The sequence below is a fragment of the Nerophis ophidion genome, linkage group LG26 (genome assembly GCF_033978795.1).
Source record: "Nerophis ophidion isolate RoL-2023_Sa linkage group LG26, RoL_Noph_v1.0, whole genome shotgun sequence".
NCBI classification, from domain to species: Eukaryota; Metazoa; Chordata; class Actinopteri; order Syngnathiformes; family Syngnathidae; genus Nerophis; species Nerophis ophidion.
Window position 1 is genome coordinate 5818416 of NC_084636.1, and position 20000 is coordinate 5838415.

General features: G+C 48.5%; 1 protein-coding gene across 1 annotated transcript in view; it reads right to left on the reverse strand.

The window, feature by feature from the left end:
- The window catches only part of sned1 (sushi, nidogen and EGF-like domains 1), a 116767-nt gene that overhangs the window by 41680 nt on the left and 55087 nt on the right, over positions 1-20000 (reverse strand). Inside the window, exons 9-13 of the mRNA XM_061888000.1 lie at positions 18572-18619; positions 18403-18504; positions 15051-15143; positions 5508-5642; positions 1581-1700 (exon numbers count right to left, since the gene is read on the reverse strand). Coding sequence (XP_061743984.1) covers positions 1581-1700; positions 5508-5642; positions 15051-15143; positions 18403-18504; positions 18572-18619 — 498 coding nt within the window. The remainder of the gene's footprint in view (positions 1-1580; positions 1701-5507; positions 5643-15050; positions 15144-18402; positions 18505-18571; positions 18620-20000) is intronic.

The following is a 20000-nucleotide window of genomic DNA, read 5'->3' on the forward strand; positions in this document are numbered from 1 at the left end:
CCAGAAATAGCCAATTTGCTCAATTTACCTTTAATAAATAAATCTATAAATATAAAAAAAAGGGTATTTCTGTCTGTCATTCCATCGTACATTTTTTTTCCTTTTACGGAAGGTTTTTTGTAGAGAATAAATGATGAAAAAACACTTAATTGAATGGTTTAAAAGAGGAGAAAACAGGTAAAAAAAGAAAATTAAATTTTGAAACATAGTTTATCTTCAATTTCGACTATTTAAAATTCAAAATTTAACCGAAAAAAAGAAGAGAAAAACTAGCTAATTCGAATCTTTTGGAAAAAATTTAAAAAAGAATTTATAGAACATCATTAGTCATTTTTCCTGATTAAGATTGATTTTAGAAGTTTGATGACATGTTTTAAATAGATTAAAATCCAATCTGCACTTTGTTAGAATATATAACAAATTGGACCAAGCTATATTTCTAACAAAGACAAATCATTATTTCTTCTAGATTTTCCAGAACTAAATTTTTTAAAGGAAATTCAAAAGACTTTGAAATAAGATTTAAATTTATTTCTACAGATTTTCTAGATTTGCCAGAATATTTTTTGGGAATTTTAATCATAATAAGTTTGAACAAATATTTCACAAATATTCTTTGTCGAAAAAACAGAAGCTAAAATGAATAATTTAGTTAAAATGTATTTATTATTCTTTACAATAAAAAAAAAAAATACTTGAACATTGATTTAAATTGTCAGGAAAGAAGAGGAAGGAATTTAAAAGGTAAAAAGGTATATGTGTTTAAAAATCCTAAAATCATTTTTAAGGTTGTATTTCTTCTCTAAAATTGTCTTTCTGAAAGTTATAAGAAGCAAAGTAAAAAAATAAATGAATTATTTAAACAAGTGAAGACCGAGTCTTTAAAATATTTTCTTGGATTTTCAAATTCTATTTGAGTTTTGTCTCTCTTAGAATTAAAAATGTCCAGCAAAGCGAGACCAGCTTGCTAGTAAATAAATACAATTTAAAAAATAGAGGCAGCTCACTGGTAAGTGCTGTTATTTGAGCTATTTTTAGAACAGGCCAGCGGACGACTCATCTGGTCCTTACGGGCGACCTGGGGCCCACGGGCACCGCCTTGGTGACCCCTGGTATAAAATATACCATAATCTAGTATAGAATCTATTTTTAGATTGTATAGACTAGTTTTAGAGCAGAAATGTGGAATAGAATAGAATCTAACTCTGCATTGTATATAATCTATCATAGAAATTATTTTTTCAGTGTGTAGAATCTGTATCAGAATCTTGCTTTACATTATTTTTAATGGGGATTTATTGTGTATAGAATCTAGCATAATCTATGATATAATCTATATTTAAATTGTATAGACTAATTAGAGTAATTTATTTTAAGATTGTATAGAATCTAGTTTTAGTTTGTATAGAATCTACCATAGAATATAGTTTTAGATCAAGTCCAGAATCTAGTACCTAGGTGCATATTCATGGTTATATTGGAAGACAACAGCGCTCTCATGTGGTCAAGAGGTGTATTACAGGTGCACCTCTGACAGTGTCCTGCGGGGGTCAGTATTGAGTCCAGGTGTGTGATCTCACCTTTCTCGCAGTGCTTCCCCCAGTGGCCGTGCGTGCACTGGCAGGTGTAGCCGCCGTGGCGCTCGTAGCAGAAGCCGCCGTTCAGACACGGCGAGGAGTCGCAGACCGAGCGGGGCTGTACTGAAAAACACAGAGTGACACTTGACTGTGTTCCATGGTCCAGGCAACACTTGATTGTGTCCCATAGTCCAGGCAACATCTGACTGTGTTCCATGGTCCAAGCAGCACTTGACTGTGTTCCATGGTCCAAGCAACACTCGACTGTGTTCCAGGGTCCAAGCAACACCTGACTGTGTTCCATGGTCCAAGCAACACTCGACTGTGTTCCATGGTCCAGGCAACAGTTGATTGTGTCCCATAGTCCAGGCAACACCTGACTGTGTTCCATGGTCCAAGCAACACTCGACTGTGTTCCATGGTCCAGGCAACAGTTGATTGTGTCCCATAGTCCAGGCAACACCTGACTGTGTTCCAGGGTCCAAGCAACACTCGACTGTGTTCCATGGTCCAGGCAACAGTTGACTGTGTTCCATGGTCCAGGCCACACCTGACTGTGTTCCATGGTCCAGGCCACACCTGACTGTGTTCCATGGTCCAAACAGCACTCGACTGTGTTCCATGGTCCAGGCAACACTTGACTGTGTTCCATGGTCCAGGCACCACTTGACTGTGTTCCTTGGTCCAGGCCACACCTGACTGTGTTCCATGGTCCAGGCCACACCTGACTGTGTTCCATGGTCCAAGCAACACTTGACTGTGTTCCATGGTCCAAGCAACACCTGACTGTGTTCCTTGGTCCAGGCCACACCTGACTGTGTTCCATGGTCCAGGCCACACCTGACTGTGTTCCATGGTCCAAGCAACACTTGACTGTGTTCCATGGTTCCATGGTCCAGGCAACACTTGACTGTGTCCCATCAACCAAGCAACACTTGACTGTGTTCCATGGTCCAGGCAACACTCGACTGTGTTCCATGGTCCAGGCAACACCTGACTGTGTTCCATGGTCCAGGCAGCACTCGACTGTGTTCCATGGTCCAGGCAACACCTGACTGTGTTCCATGGTCCAGGCAGCACTTGACTGTGTTCCTTGGTCCAGGAAACACTTGACTGTGTTCCTTGGTCCAAGCAACACCTGACTGTGTTCCATGGTCCAAGCAACACCTGACTGTGTTCCATGGTCCAGGCAGCACTTGACTGTGTTCCTTGGTCCAGGAAACACTTGACTGTGTTCCTTGGTCCAAGAAACACCTGACTGCGTTCCATGGTCCAGGCAACACCTGACTGTGTTCCATGGTCCAGGCAACACCTGACTGTGTTCCATGGTCCAGGCAAAACCTGACTGTGTTCCATGGTCCAGGCCACACCTGACTGTGTTCCATGGTCCAGGCCACACCTGACTGTGTTCCATGGTCCAAGCAGCACTCGACTGTGTTCCATGGTCCAGGCAACACCTGACTGTGTTCCATGGTCCAGGCAACACTTGACTGTGTTCCTTGGTCCAGGAAACACTTGACTGTGTTCTTTGGTCCAAGCAACACCTGACTGTGTTCCATGGTCAAAGCAACACCTGACTGCGTTCCATGGTCCAGGCAACACCTGACTGTGTTCCATGGTCCAGGCAACACCTGACTGTGTTCCATGGTCCAGGCAACACCTGACTGTGTTCCATGGTCCAGGCAAAACCTGACTGTGTTTCATGGTCCAGGCCACACCTGACTGTGTTCCATGGTCCAAGCAACAATTGTCTGTGTTCCATGGTCCAAACAACACTTGACTGTGTTCCATGGTCCAGGCAACACTCGACTGTGTTCCATGGTCCAGGCAACACTTGACTGTGTTCCATGGTCCAGGCAACACTCGACTGTGTTCCATGGTCCAGGCAACACTTGACTGTGTCCCATCAACCAAGCAACACTTGACTGTGTTCCATGGTCCAGGCAACACTCGACTGTGTTCCATGGTCCAGGCAACACCTGACTGTGTTCCATGGTCCAGGCAGCACTTGACTGTGTTCCTTGGTCCAGGAAACACTTGACTGTGTTCCTTGGTCCAAGCAACACCTGACTGTGTTCCATGGTCCAAGCAACACCTGACTGTGTTCCATGGTCCAGGCAGCACTTGACTGTGTTCCTTGGTCCAGGAAACACTTGACTGTGTTCCTTGGTCCAAGCAACACCTGACTGTGTTCCATGGTCCAAGCAACACCTGACTGTGTTCCATGGTCCAGGCAGCACTTGACTGTGTTCCTTGGTCCAGGAAACACTTGACTGTGTTCCTTGGTCCAAGAAACACCTGACTGCGTTCCATGGTCCAGGCAACACCTGACTGTGTTCCATGGTCCAGGCAACACCTGGCTGTGTTCCATGGTCCAGGCCACACCTGACTGTGTTCCATGGTCCAGGCCACACCTGACTGTGTTCCATGGTCCTGGCCACACCTGACTGTGTTCCATGGTCCAAGCAGCACTCGACTGTGTTCCATGGTCCAGGCAACACCTGACTGTGTTCCATGGTCCAGGCAACACTTGACTGTGTTCCTTGGTCCAGGAAACACTTGACTGTGTTCTTTGGTCCAAGCAACACCTGACTGCGTTCCATGGTCCAGGCAACACCTGACTGTGTTCCATGGTCCAGGCAACACCTGACTGTGTTCCATGGTCCAGGCAAAACCTGACTGTGTTTCATGGTCCAGGCCACACCTGACTGTGTTCCATGGTCCAAGCAACAATTGTCTGTGTTCCATGGTCCAAACAACACTTGACTGTGTTCCATGGTCCAGGCAACACTCGACTGTGTTCCATGGTCCAGGCAACACTCGACTGTGTTCCTTGGTCCAGGCAACACCTGACTGTGTTCCATGGTCCAGGCAACACTTGACTGTGTTCCATGGTCCAGGCAACACTTGACTGTGTTCCATGGTCCAGGCAACACTCGACTGTGTTCCATGGTCCAGGAAACACTTGACTGTGTTCCATGGTCCAGGCAACACCTGACTGTGTTCCATGGTCCAGGAAACACTTGACTGTGTTCCATGGTCCAGGCAACACCTGACTGTGTTCCATGGTCCAAGCAACACTTGACTGTGTTCCATGGTTCCATGGTCCAGGCAACACTTGACTGTGTCCCATCAACCAAGCAACACTTGACTGTGTTCCATGGTCCAGGCAACACCTGACTGTGTTCCATGGTCCAAGCAACACCTGACTGTGTTCCATGGTCCAAGCAGCACTTGATTGTGCTCCATGGTCCAGGCAACACTCGACTGTGTTCCATGGTCCAGGCACCACTTGACTGTGTTCCATGGTCCAGGCAACACCTGACTGTGTTCCATGGTCCAAGCAACACCTGACTGTGTTCCATGGTCCAAGCAACACCTGACTGTGTTCCATGGTCCAGGCAACACCTAAGTGTGTTCCATGGTCCAAGCAACACCTAACTGTGTTCCATGGTCCAAGCAACACCTGACTGTGTTCCATGGTCCAAGCAACACCTGACTGTGTTCCATGGTCCAAGCAGCACTTGATTGTGCTCCATGGTCCAGGCAACACTCGACTGTGTTCCATGGTCCAGGCAACACTTGACTGTGTCCCATGGTCTAGGCAACACTTGACTGTGTTCCATGGTCCAGGCAACACTCGACTGTGTTCCATGGTCCAGGCAACACTCGACTGTGTTCCATGGTCCAGGCAACACTCGACTGTGTTCCATGGTCCAGGCAACACTTGACTGTGTCCCATGGTCTAGGCAACACTTGACTGTGTTCCATGGTCCAGGCCACACCTGACTGTGTTCCATGGTCCAGGGGGACACCTACAAAGGTACCCAACACGTTCCTTGTGACCTACGTGCTGAGTTATAAATGTCTTTGTTGCTACGGTAACCAGCGTCTATCTTGTGAGGACAGGCAGGTGCGCCAGGATCTTACCATAAGGGTACAGGTCCCTGTGGTCCAGGTCTGAGGTGCTGGTCTGACAGGTGCACAGGTACGCTCCTCCGTACTCCAAACAAGGACCTCCATCAGGACACGGCCGGTTGTTGCCGCACGGCGTCTGTGTCATCTCTGCACACACACAACCTGCTACAGTCACACTGCGCCCTGTCGGGACCAACACAGGTGGGGACAGACCAGTAGGGACGGACACAGGTGGGGACGGAGACAGGTGGGGGGAAAATAAGTGGGGAAAGACACATGTGGGGAGGAACACAGGTGGGGATTGACACAGGTGGGGACAGACACAGGTTTGGGACAGACACAGGTGGGTAAAAACATAAGTGGGGACAGACACATGTGGGGACGAACACAGGTGAGGACGGACACAGGTGGGGTCGGACACAGGTTGGGATTGACACAGGTGGGGATGGACACAGGTGAGGAAGGACAAAGATGGGGACGGACACAGGTGGGGTCAGACACAGGTGGGGACGGACATATGTGGGGACAGACACAGGTTGGGACAGAAACAAGTGTTGACAGACACAGGTGGGGACAGACACAGGTGGGGACGGACACAGGTGGGGACGGACATTAGTGGCGGCAGAAACAGGTGGGGAGAGACACAGGTGGGGACGGACACACATGGGGCAGACATAGGTGGAAATGGACACAGGTGGGGACGGACATTAGCGGCGGCAGAAACAGGTGGGGAGAGACACAGGTGGGGACGGACACACATGGGGCAGACATAGGTGGGTATGGACAAAAGTGGGGACAGAAACAGGTGGGGATGGACACAGGTGAGGACGGACATAGGTGGGGACGGACACAGGTGGGGACGGACACATGTGGGGACAGACACAGGTGGGGACGGAAACGTGGGGATGGACACAGGTTGGGACGGAAACAGGTGGGGACAGACACAGGTGGGGACGGATACACGTGGTTACAGACATAGGTTTGGACGGACATGGGTTGGGAGGGACACAGCTTGGGACGGACACAGGTGGGGACGGACAAAAGTGGGGACAGAAACAAATGGGGTCAGGCACAAGTGGGGACGGAAACAAATGGGGTCAGGCACAGGTGGGGACGGAAACAGGTGGGGGAAGACATAGGTGGGGACAGACACAAGTTGGGACGGACATAGGTGGGGACGGACACAAGTTGGGACGGACATAGGTGGGGACGGACACAGGTGGGTGTGGACACAGATGGGGACGGACATGGGTGGGGATGGACAAAAGTGGGGACGGACAAAATTGGGGACAGAGACAAGTGGGGACGGATATAGGTGGGGACGGACACAGGTGGGGTCTGACATAGGTGGGGACAGACACAGGTGGGGACGGACACAGGTTTGGGACAGACACAGGTGGGGACGGACACAGGTGGGGAAAAACATAGGTGTGGACGGATACAGGTGGGATCTGACATAGGTGGGGACGGACACATGTGGGGATGGACATAAGTGGGGAAAAACATAGGTGTGGACGGATACAGGTGGGGATGGACACAAGTGGGGACGGACACAGGTTTGGGACAGACACATGTGGGGACGGACACAGGTGGGGTAAAACATAGGTGTGGACGGATACAGGTGGGATCTGACATAGGTGGGGACGGACACATGTGGGGATGGACATAAGTGGGGAAAAACATAGGTGTGGACGGATACAGGTGGGGATGGACACAAGTTGGGACAGACACAGGTTTGGGACAGACACAGGTGGGGACGGACACAGGTGGGGAAAAACATAGGTGTGGACGGATACAAGTGGGATCTGACATAGGTGGGGACGGACACATGTGGGGACGGACACAGGTGGGGACGGACACAGGTGGGGAAAAACATAGGTGTGGACGGATACAGGTGGGATCTGACATAGTGGGGACGGACACAGGTGGGGAAAAACATAGGTGTGGACGGATACAGGTGGGATCTGACATAGGTGGGGACGGACACATGTGGGGACGGACATAAGTGGGGAAAAACATAGGTGTGGACGGATACAGGTGGGGATGGACACAAGTTGGGACAGACACAGGTTTGGGACAGACACAGGTGGGGACAGATACAGGTGGGAATGGACACAGGTGTGGACGGACACAGGTTTGGGACAGACACAGGTGGGGACGGACACAGGTGGGGAAAAACATAGGTGTGGACGGATACAGGTGGGATCTGACATAGGTGGGGACGGACACATGTGGGGACGGACATAAGTGGGGAAAAACATAGGTGTGGACGGATACAGGTGGGGATGGACACAAGTGGGGACGGACACAGGTTTGGGACGGACACAGGTGGGGACGGACACAGGTGGGGAAAAACATAGGTGTGGACGGATACAGGTGGGATCTGACATAGGTGGGGACGGACACATGTGGGGTGGGGACGGACATAAGTGGGGAAAAACATAGGTGTGGACGGATACAGGTGGGGATGGACACAAGTTGGGACAGACACAGGTTTGGGACAGACACATGTGGGGACGGACACAGGTGGGGTAAAACATAGGTGTGGACGGATACAGGTGGGATCTGACATAGGTGGGGACGGACACATGTGGGGATGGACATAAGTGGGGAAAAACATAGGTGTGGACGGATACAGGTGGGGATGGACACAAGTTGGGACAGACACAGGTTTGGGACAGACACAGGTGGGGACGGACACAGGTGGGGAAAAACATAGGTGTGGACGGATACAAGTGGGATCTGACATAGGTGGGGACGGACACATGTGGGGACGGACACAGGTGGGGACGGACACAGGTGGGGAAAAACATAGGTGTGGACGGATACAGGTGGGATCTGACATAGTGGGGACGGACACAGGTGGGGAAAAACATAGGTGTGGACGGATACAGGTGGGATCTGACATAGGTGGGGACGGACACATGTGGGGACGGACATAAGTGGGGAAAAACATAGGTGTGGACGGATACAGGTGGGGATGGACACAAGTTGGGACAGACACAGGTTTGGGACAGACACAGGTGGGGATTGACACAGGTGGGGATGGACACAGGTGAGGAAGGACAAAGATGGGGACGGACACAGGTGGGGTCAGACACAGGTGGGGACGGACATATGTGGGGACAGACACAGGTTGGGACAGAAACAAGTGTTGACAGACACAGGTGGGGACAGACACAGGTGGGGACGGACACAGGTGGGGACGGACATTAGTGGCGGCAGAAACAGGTGGGGAGAGACACAGGTGGGGACGGACACACATGGGGCAGACATAGGTGGAAATGGACACAGGTGGGGACGGACATTAGCGGCGGCAGAAACAGGTGGGGAGAGACACAGGTGGGGACGGACACACATGGGGCAGACATAGGTGGGTATGGACAAAAGTGGGGACAGAAACAGGTGGGGATGGACACAGGTGAGGACGGACATAGGTGGGGACGGACACAGGTGGGGACGGACACAGGTGGGGACGGACACATGTGGGGACAGACACAGGTGGGGACGGAAACGTGGGGATGGACACAGGTTGGGACGGAAACAGGTGGGGACAGACACAGGTGGGGACGGATACACGTGGTTACAGACATAGGTTTGGACGGACATGGGTTGGGAGGGACACAGCTTGGGACGGACACAGGTGGGGACGGACAAAAGTGGGGACAGAAACAAATGGGGTCAGGCACAAGTGGGGACGGAAACAAATGGGGTCAGGCACAGGTGGGGACGGAAACAGGTGGGGGAAGACATAGGTGGGGACAGACACAAGTTGGGACGGACATAGGTGGGGACGGACACAAGTTGGGACGGACATAGGTGGGGACGGACACAGGTGGGTGTGGACACAGATGGGGACGGACATGGGTGGGGATGGACAAAAGTGGGGACGGACAAAATTGGGGACAGAGACAAGTGGGGACGGATATAGGTGGGGACGGACACAGGTGGGGTCTGACATAGGTGGGGACAGACACAGGTGGGGACGGACACAGGTTTGGGACAGACACAGGTGGGGACGGACACAGGTGGGGAAAAACATAGGTGTGGACGGATACAGGTGGGATCTGACATAGGTGGGGACGGACACATGTGGGGATGGACATAAGTGGGGAAAAACATAGGTGTGGACGGATACAGGTGGGGATGGACACAAGTGGGGACGGACACAGGTTTGGGACAGACACATGTGGGGACGGACACAGGTGGGGTAAAACATAGGTGTGGACGGATACAGGTGGGATCTGACATAGGTGGGGACGGACACATGTGGGGATGGACATAAGTGGGGAAAAACATAGGTGTGGACGGATACAGGTGGGGATGGACACAAGTTGGGACAGACACAGGTTTGGGACAGACACAGGTGGGGACGGACACAGGTGGGGAAAAACATAGGTGTGGACGGATACAAGTGGGATCTGACATAGGTGGGGACGGACACATGTGGGGACGGACACAGGTGGGGACGGACACAGGTGGGGAAAAACATAGGTGTGGACGGATACAGGTGGGATCTGACATAGTGGGGACGGACACAGGTGGGGAAAAACATAGGTGTGGACGGATACAGGTGGGATCTGACATAGGTGGGGACGGACACATGTGGGGACGGACATAAGTGGGGAAAAACATAGGTGTGGACGGATACAGGTGGGGATGGACACAAGTTGGGACAGACACAGGTTTGGGACAGACACAGGTGGGGACAGATACAGGTGGGAATGGACACAGGTGTGGACGGACACAGGTTTGGGACAGACACAGGTGGGGACGGACACAGGTGGGGAAAAACATAGGTGTGGACGGATACAGGTGGGATCTGACATAGGTGGGGACGGACACATGTGGGGACGGACATAAGTGGGGAAAAACATAGGTGTGGACGGATACAGGTGGGGATGGACACAAGTGGGGACGGACACAGGTTTGGGACGGACACAGGTGGGGACGGACACAGGTGGGGAAAAACATAGGTGTGGACGGATACAGGTGGGATCTGACATAGGTGGGGACGGACACATGTGGGGTGGGGACGGACATAAGTGGGGAAAAACATAGGTGTGGACGGATACAGGTGGGGATGGACACAAGTTGGGACAGACACAGGTTTGGGACAGACACATGTGGGGACGGACACAGGTGGGGTAAAACATAGGTGTGGACGGATACAGGTGGGATCTGACATAGGTGGGGACGGACACATGTGGGGATGGACATAAGTGGGGAAAAACATAGGTGTGGACGGATACAGGTGGGGATGGACACAAGTTGGGACAGACACAGGTTTGGGACAGACACAGGTGGGGACGGACACAGGTGGGGAAAAACATAGGTGTGGACGGATACAAGTGGGATCTGACATAGGTGGGGACGGACACATGTGGGGACGGACACAGGTGGGGACGGACACAGGTGGGGAAAAACATAGGTGTGGACGGATACAGGTGGGATCTGACATAGTGGGGACGGACACAGGTGGGGAAAAACATAGGTGTGGACGGATACAGGTGGGATCTGACATAGGTGGGGACGGACACATGTGGGGACGGACATAAGTGGGGAAAAACATAGGTGTGGACGGATACAGGTGGGGATGGACACAAGTTGGGACAGACACAGGTTTGGGACAGACACAGGTGGGGACAGATACAGGTGGGAATGGACACAGGTGTGGACGGACACAGGTTTGGGACAGACACAGGTGGGGACGGACACAGGTGGGGAAAAACATAGGTGTGGACGGATACAGGTGGGATCTGACATAGGTGGGGACGGACACATGTGGGGACGGACATAAGTGGGGAAAAACATAGGTGTGGACGGATACAGGTGGGGATGGACACAAGTGGGGACGGACACAGGTTTGGGACGGACACAGGTGGGGACGGACACAGGTGGGGAAAAACATAGGTGTGGACGGATACAGGTGGGATCTGACATAGGTGGGGACGGACACATGTGGGGTGGGGACGGACATAAGTGGGGAAAAACATAGGTGTGGACGGATACAGGTGGGGATGGACACAAGTTGGGACAGACACAGGTTTGGGACAGACACAGGTGGGGACAGATACAGGTGGGAATGGACACAGGTGTGGACGGACACAGGTTTGGGACAGACACAGGTGGGGACGAACACAGGTGGGGAAAAACATAGGTGTGGACGGATACAGGTGGGATCTGACATAGGTGGGGACGGACACATGTGGGGACGGACATAAGTGGGGAAAAACATAGGTGTGGACGGATACAGGTGGGGATGGACACAAGTGGGGACGGACACAGGTTTGGGACAGACACAGGTGGGGACGGACACAGGTGGGGAAAAACATAGGTGTGGACGGATACAGGTGGGATCTGACATAGGTGGGGACGGACACATGTGGGGACGGACATAAGTGGGGAAAAACATAGGTGTGGACGGATACAGGTGGGGATGGACAGTTCACAGTGGGGACGGACACAGGTTTGGGACAGACACAGGTGGGGACAGATACAGGTGGGAATGGACACAGGTGTGGACGGACACAGGTTTGGGACAGACACAGGTGGGGACGGACACAGGTGGGGAAAAACATAGGTGTGGACGGATACAGGTGGGATCTGACATAGGTGGGGACGGACACATGTGGGGACGGACATAAGTGGGGAAAAACATAGGTGTGGACGGATACAGGTGGGGATGGACACAAGTGGGGACGGACACAGGTTTGGGACAGACACAGGTGGGGACAGATGCAGGTGGGAATGGACACAGGTGTGGACGGACACAGGTTTGGGACAGACACAGGTGGGGACGGACACAGGTGGGGAAAAACATAGGTGTGGACGGATACAGGTGAGATCTGACATAGGTGGGGACGGACACATGTGGGGACGGACACAGGTGGGGAAAAACATAGGTGTGGACGGATACAGGTGGGATCTGACATAGGTGGGGACGGACACATGTGGGGTGGGGACGGACATAAGTGGGGAAAAACATAGGTGTGGACGGATACAGGTGGGGATGGACACAAGTGGGGACGGACACAGGTTTGGGACAGACACAGGTGGGGACGGACACAGGTGGGGAAAAACATAGGTGTGGACGGATACAGGTGGGATCTGACATAGGTGGGGACGGACACATGTGGGGACGGACATAAGTGGGGAAAAACATAGGTGTGGACGGATACAGGTGGGGATGGACACAAGTGGGGACGGACACAGGTTTGGGACGGACACAGGTGGGGACGGACACAGGTGGGGAAAAACATAGGTGTGGACGGATACAGGTGGGATCTGACATAGGTGGGGACGGACACATGTGGGGTGGGGACGGACATAAGTGGGGAAAAACATAGGTGTGGACGGATACAGGTGGGGATGGACACAAGTTGGGACAGACACAGGTTTGGGACAGACACATGTGGGGACGGACACAGGTGGGGTAAAACATAGGTGTGGACGGATACAGGTGGGATCTGACATAGGTGGGGACGGACACATGTGGGGATGGACATAAGTGGGGAAAAACATAGGTGTGGACGGATACAGGTGGGGATGGACACAAGTTGGGACAGACACAGGTTTGGGACAGACACAGGTGGGGACGGACACAGGTGGGGAAAAACATAGGTGTGGACGGATACAAGTGGGATCTGACATAGGTGGGGACGGACACATGTGGGGACGGACACAGGTGGGGACGGACACAGGTGGGGAAAAACATAGGTGTGGACGGATACAGGTGGGATCTGACATAGTGGGGACGGACACAGGTGGGGAAAAACATAGGTGTGGACGGATACAGGTGGGATCTGACATAGGTGGGGACGGACACATGTGGGGACGGACATAAGTGGGGAAAAACATAGGTGTGGACGGATACAGGTGGGGATGGACACAAGTTGGGACAGACACAGGTTTGGGACAGACACAGGTGGGGACAGATACAGGTGGGAATGGACACAGGTGTGGACGGACACAGGTTTGGGACAGACACAGGTGGGGACGGACACAGGTGGGGAAAAACATAGGTGTGGACGGATACAGGTGGGATCTGACATAGGTGGGGACGGACACATGTGGGGACGGACATAAGTGGGGAAAAACATAGGTGTGGACGGATACAGGTGGGGATGGACACAAGTGGGGACGGACACAGGTTTGGGACGGACACAGGTGGGGACGGACACAGGTGGGGAAAAACATAGGTGTGGACGGATACAGGTGGGATCTGACATAGGTGGGGACGGACACATGTGGGGTGGGGACGGACATAAGTGGGGAAAAACATAGGTGTGGACGGATACAGGTGGGGATGGACACAAGTTGGGACAGACACAGGTTTGGGACAGACACAGGTGGGGACAGATACAGGTGGGAATGGACACAGGTGTGGACGGACACAGGTTTGGGACAGACACAGGTGGGGACGAACACAGGTGGGGAAAAACATAGGTGTGGACGGATACAGGTGGGATCTGACATAGGTGGGGACGGACACATGTGGGGACGGACATAAGTGGGGAAAAACATAGGTGTGGACGGATACAGGTGGGGATGGACACAAGTGGGGACGGACACAGGTTTGGGACAGACACAGGTGGGGACGGACACAGGTGGGGAAAAACATAGGTGTGGACGGATACAGGTGGGATCTGACATAGGTGGGGACGGACACATGTGGGGACGGACATAAGTGGGGAAAAACATAGGTGTGGACGGATACAGGTGGGGATGGACAGTTCACAGTGGGGACGGACACAGGTTTGGGACAGACACAGGTGGGGACAGATACAGGTGGGAATGGACACAGGTGTGGACGGACACAGGTTTGGGACAGACACAGGTGGGGACGGACACAGGTGGGGAAAAACATAGGTGTGGACGGATACAGGTGGGATCTGACATAGGTGGGGACGGACACATGTGGGGACGGACATAAGTGGGGAAAAACATAGGTGTGGACGGATACAGGTGGGGATGGACACAAGTGGGGACGGACACAGGTTTGGGACAGACACAGGTGGGGACAGATGCAGGTGGGAATGGACACAGGTGTGGACGGACACAGGTTTGGGACAGACACAGGTGGGGACGGACACAGGTGGGGAAAAACATAGGTGTGGACGGATACAGGTGAGATCTGACATAGGTGGGGACGGACACATGTGGGGACGGACACAGGTGGGGAAAAACATAGGTGTGGACGGATACAGGTGGGATCTGACATAGGTGGGGACGGACACATGTGGGGTGGGGACGGACATAAGTGGGGAAAAACATAGGTGTGGACGGATACAGGTGGGGATGGACACAAGTGGGGACGGACACAGGTTTGGGACAGACACAGGTGGGGACGGACACAGGTGGGGACGGACATAAGTGGGGAAAAACATAGGTGTGGACGAATACAGGTGGGGATGGACACAAGTGGGGACGGACACAGGTTTGGGACAGACACAGGTGGGGACAGATACAGGTGGGAATGGACACAGGTGTGGACAAGATTGAGTGTGTAAGTGCAATACGACCATCAGCCACCGGGGGCGTGGTTGTACCTACCCAGCTGGCAGTAGAGGCCGGTGTAGGACGCGGGACACTCGCACGTCCCGTTGTTGTCCACGCACACGCCGCCGTTCTGGCAGAGGCACTCCTCTGTGGACACACAGTCGGGTTAAAAAGCAGAAAAGTTCCAGAAACAAAGCTAACAGTTATGGCAGTTGTCTTTTCACTGACTTCCTAATTGGAGCAGACAGGAAGTGCTCCTGTCTCAGTAGTGAGCGCCAGGTGAAGTCCTCCAGGTGAAGCAATTAAAGCATGGCTGCCTTTTTCCACCAGGGATTTCCTGCTTTAAGATCCTTTTTTCAAAGTCCTTTCAGCCCGGGAGTGAACCATCGCATGCTTGGCAAAGCTATTAAAAATCTGTGCTGGCGTGAAAGAAATATTTCCTGGTGGGCGACTTCAGATCCTTCAGGAAGGTGAGCCACCTGCTCATTACACGAGCAGGAAGTTGGCAGCTTTTAGCGCTCCTCAGACTACTTTGGCGTGGGAAACTTCAAGTCTCAGGATAATAATTCACCTTATGGATTACATTAGTCAGCAATTTCCCGCCGTTTAAAAATCTATAGCATGTTAGCAGTTTTCAGCACCGAGTGAAATCTTGTTCCCATGTTGACTGTTAGCACTTTGGCCAAATTGTTCCAAACTTTTGTAAAATCACTACAGCAGGGGTCACCAAGGCGGTGCCCGTAAGGACCAGATGAGTCGCCCGCTGGCCTGTTCTAAAAATAGCGGCACTTACCAGTGAGCTGCCTCAATTTTTTAAATTGTATTTATTTATTAGCAAGCTGGTCTCGCTTTGCTGGACATTTTTAATTCTAAGAGAGACAAAACTCAAATAGAATTTGAAAATCCCCCAAAATATTTTAAAAACTTGGTCTTTAATTGTTTAAATAAATTAAATTTTTTTTTTAGTTTGCTTCTTATAACTTTCAGAAAGACAATTTTAGAGAAAAAATACAACCTTAAAAATGATTTTAGGATTTTTAAACACATATACCGTTTTTACCTTTTAAATTCCTTCCTCTTCTTTCCTGACAATTTAAATCAATGTTCAGGTAATTTTTTATTTTTTTATTGTAAAGAATAATAAATACATTTTAATTTAATTCTTCATTTTAGCTTCTGTTTTTTCAATGAAGATAATTTGTGATATACATCCTTTTTTTTCTTTTTTTTTTTTTCTTTGTCATGAAAAATGGACGTTTTTGTGGTTGGTGCACTAATTGTAAGTGTATATTGTGTTTTTTATGTTGTTTTAATTTAAAAAAAAAGAATAATTTTTTTTATTTTTTATTATTATTTAAAAAAAAAAAAAAAAATTAATAAAAAATTCTTCTGCGGCTTGGTACCAATCGGGCCACGGCCCGGTACTGGTGGTTGGGGACCACTGCTCTAGAGTCCAGTGGCGACGTACTTTACACCACCGCATCCCGCGCTTTGCATTGGACTTATGGCTTAGATGCAGCTGCCCGGCCATGGAAACCCATTGCATGAAGCTCTCTGCGTACTGTACGTGGGCTAATTGGAAGTTTGGAGCTCTTTGGTAACTGACTGTGCAGAAAAATCTTTGCACTATGCGCTTCAGCATCCGCTGACCCCTTCCTGTCCGCTCACCCGGCCTACCACTAGGCGGCTGAGTTGCTGTTGTTCCCAAACTCTTCCATATTTTTATAATAAAGTTGACTTTGGAATATTTAGGAGCGAGGAAAGTTCCCGACTGGATTCGTTGCACAGGTGGCATCCTATGAGAGTTTCACGCTGGAAATCACTGAAAGTGGCCCGTTCTTGTCACATATGTTTGTAGAAACAGTCTCCATGCCTAAATGCTTGATTAGGACACCTGACTGATCATTTGGATGTCAAAGCACAGTTCATGGTTGTCCTGGCTATGTTCTAGAACAGGGGTCACCAACCTTTTTGAAAGCAAGAGCTACTTCTTGGGTACTGATTAATGCGAAGGGCTACCAGTTTGATACACACTTAAATAAATTGCCAGAAATAGCCAATTTGCTCAAATTACCTTTAATAAATAAATCTATATATATATAAAAAATGGGTATTTCTGTTCTTCATTCCGTCGTACATTTTTTTTTCCATTTAGAGAATAAATGATGAAAAAAACACTTAATTGAACGGTTTAAAAAAGGAGAAAACAGGAAAAAAATGAAAATAACATTTTGAAACATAGTTTATCTCCAATTTCGACTCTTTATAATTCAAAATTCAACCGAAAAAAAGAAGAGAAAAACTAGCTAATTTGAATCTTTTTGAAAAAATAAAAAAAATAATTTATGGAACATCATTAGTCATTTTTCCTGATTAAGATTAATTTTAGAATTTTGATGACATGTTTTAAATAGGTTAAAATCCAATCTGCACTTTGTTAGAATATATAACAAATTGGACCAAGCTATATTTCTAACAAAGACAAATCATTATTTCTTCTAGATTTTCCAGAACACAAATTTTAAAAGAAATTCAAAAGACTTTGAAATAAGATTTAAAATTGATTCTAAAGATTTTCTAGATTTGCCAGAATAATTTTTTTGAATTTTAATCATAATAAGTTTGAAGAAATATCTCACAAATATTCTTCGTTGAAAAAACAGAAGCTAAAATGAAGAATTAAATTAAAATCTATTTATTATACTTTACAATAAAAAATAAATAAAATACTTGAACATTGATTTAAATTGTCAGGAAAGAAGAGGAAGAATTTAAAAGGTAAAAAGGTATATGTGTTTAAAAATCCTAAAATCATTTTTAAGGTTGTATTTTTTCTCTAAAATAGTCTTTCTGAAAGTTATAAGAAGCAAAGTAAAAAAATAAATGAATTTATTTAAACAAGTGAAGACCAAGTCTTTAAAATATTTTCTTAGATTTTCAAGTTTTGTCTCTCTTAGAATTAAAAATGTCCAGCAAAGTGAGACCAGCTTGCTAGTAAATAAATACAATTTAAAAAATAGAGGCAGCTCACTGGTAAGTGCTGCTCTTTGAGCTATTTTTAAAACAGGCCAGCGGGCGACTCATCTGGTCCTTACGGGCGACCTGGTGCCCGCGGGCACCGCCTTGGTGACCCCTGTTCTAGAGGCTGCATCTTTCAGAAGACCTGAACACCACAGAGAGAACTTCGGAGTCTAGACAAAGTACTTCCTCTCCTTGGTCAACACATGAAAAGGCTCCATAAAGAAATATTTACAGCGACATCAAGCCGCTTGCATTTCCCCTCGTAAAAACCGGGCGTGTCAGCTTGGACGATTACAAGAATCCCCCGGAGGAGGCCACCTCCTCGCAGGGCGGGGGTCCCCGAATATTCCTGCGGGAGACCACATACCTGCTGAGGACGCCCTACCTTGGCAGGTGTCTCCGTAGTACCCGGGCCCGCACGTGCAGCGGTACACCCCGGAGCTGCTCAGCTCGCACGTCTGCCGCTCCTCGCAGTCGCCGCACGGCGCTGAGGGAAAAGAACCGCGCGCCGTCAGAACCCGTGGTCCAAGACCAAAGGTGGTCTTAGTTCTTACCTGTTTGGTTCTGGGACTGGCTGGAGTTGACCTGCAGCTCCATCAGCTCTGCGGGGAGAAGGCAAACATGGACTCACCGCTGCGGGGGGGGGGGACTTAGACACACCTTTCATGAGGCAGCAGGCAGGGAGACCCTCACCCCCCATATTTAACTTTCCTTGACGACAATGATGTGGAGTGCATGAGAAAGCGGACAGGAAATTGTAGCTCTCTTTGGTCACATAGTGGAACTTCGATTTTACGTCTTTTTAAAAATAGATTCTTATTAAAAAATATATACTTACACATACATATATACAAATATAAACATACATGTATACATTAATACATATATATGTATGTATATATGTATGTGTATACATATATAGACACATACAAATAAATACATACACATATAAACATACATATAAATCATATATAACATTTTTTATATGTACACATACCCATGTATGTATATATAAACATATATATATATACATATATATGTACATATACATACATATGTATATATATGTATGTACGTTAGGTCAGGAAAAAGCTATCACTAAAAGCCTGTTTCGCAGTTTTCCCTGCTCGTCGGGGACAAGCGGTAGAAAATGGATGGATGTAATTTTGTGAATGGAATTATTTTTATGCTGATATACATGTATATATTTACACATACATATATACAAATATAAACATACATGTATACATTAATACATATATATGTATGTATATATGTATGTGTATACATATATAGACACATACAAATAAATACATACACATATAAACATACATATAAATCATATATAAAATTTTTTATATGTACACATACGCATGTATGTATATATAAACATATATATATATATATACATATATATGTACATATACATACATATGTATATATATGTATGTACGTTAGGTCAGGAAAAAGCTATCACTAAAAGCCTGTTTCGCAGTTTTCCCTGCTCGTCGGGGACAAGCGGTAGAAAATGGATGGATGTAATTTTGTGAATGGAATTCTTTTTATGCTGATATACATGTATATATTTACACATACATATATACAAATATAAACATACATGTATACATTAATACATATATATGTATGTATATATGTATATGTATACATATATAGACACATACAAATAAATACATACACATATAAACATACGTAACATTTTTTATATGTACACATACGCATGTATGTATGTATAAACATATATATATATATATGTATATATACATATATACATACATATACATACATATGTATATATATGTATGTACGTTATGTCAGGAAAAAACTCAGAGGTTATATCATCCCTGAAAGCCTGTTTCGCAGGTTTCCCTGCTCGTCGGGCGATTTTTATCCCCTGAAGAGCAGGGACAAGCGGTAGAAAATGGATGGATGGAATTTTGTGAATGGAATTCTTTTTATGCTGAC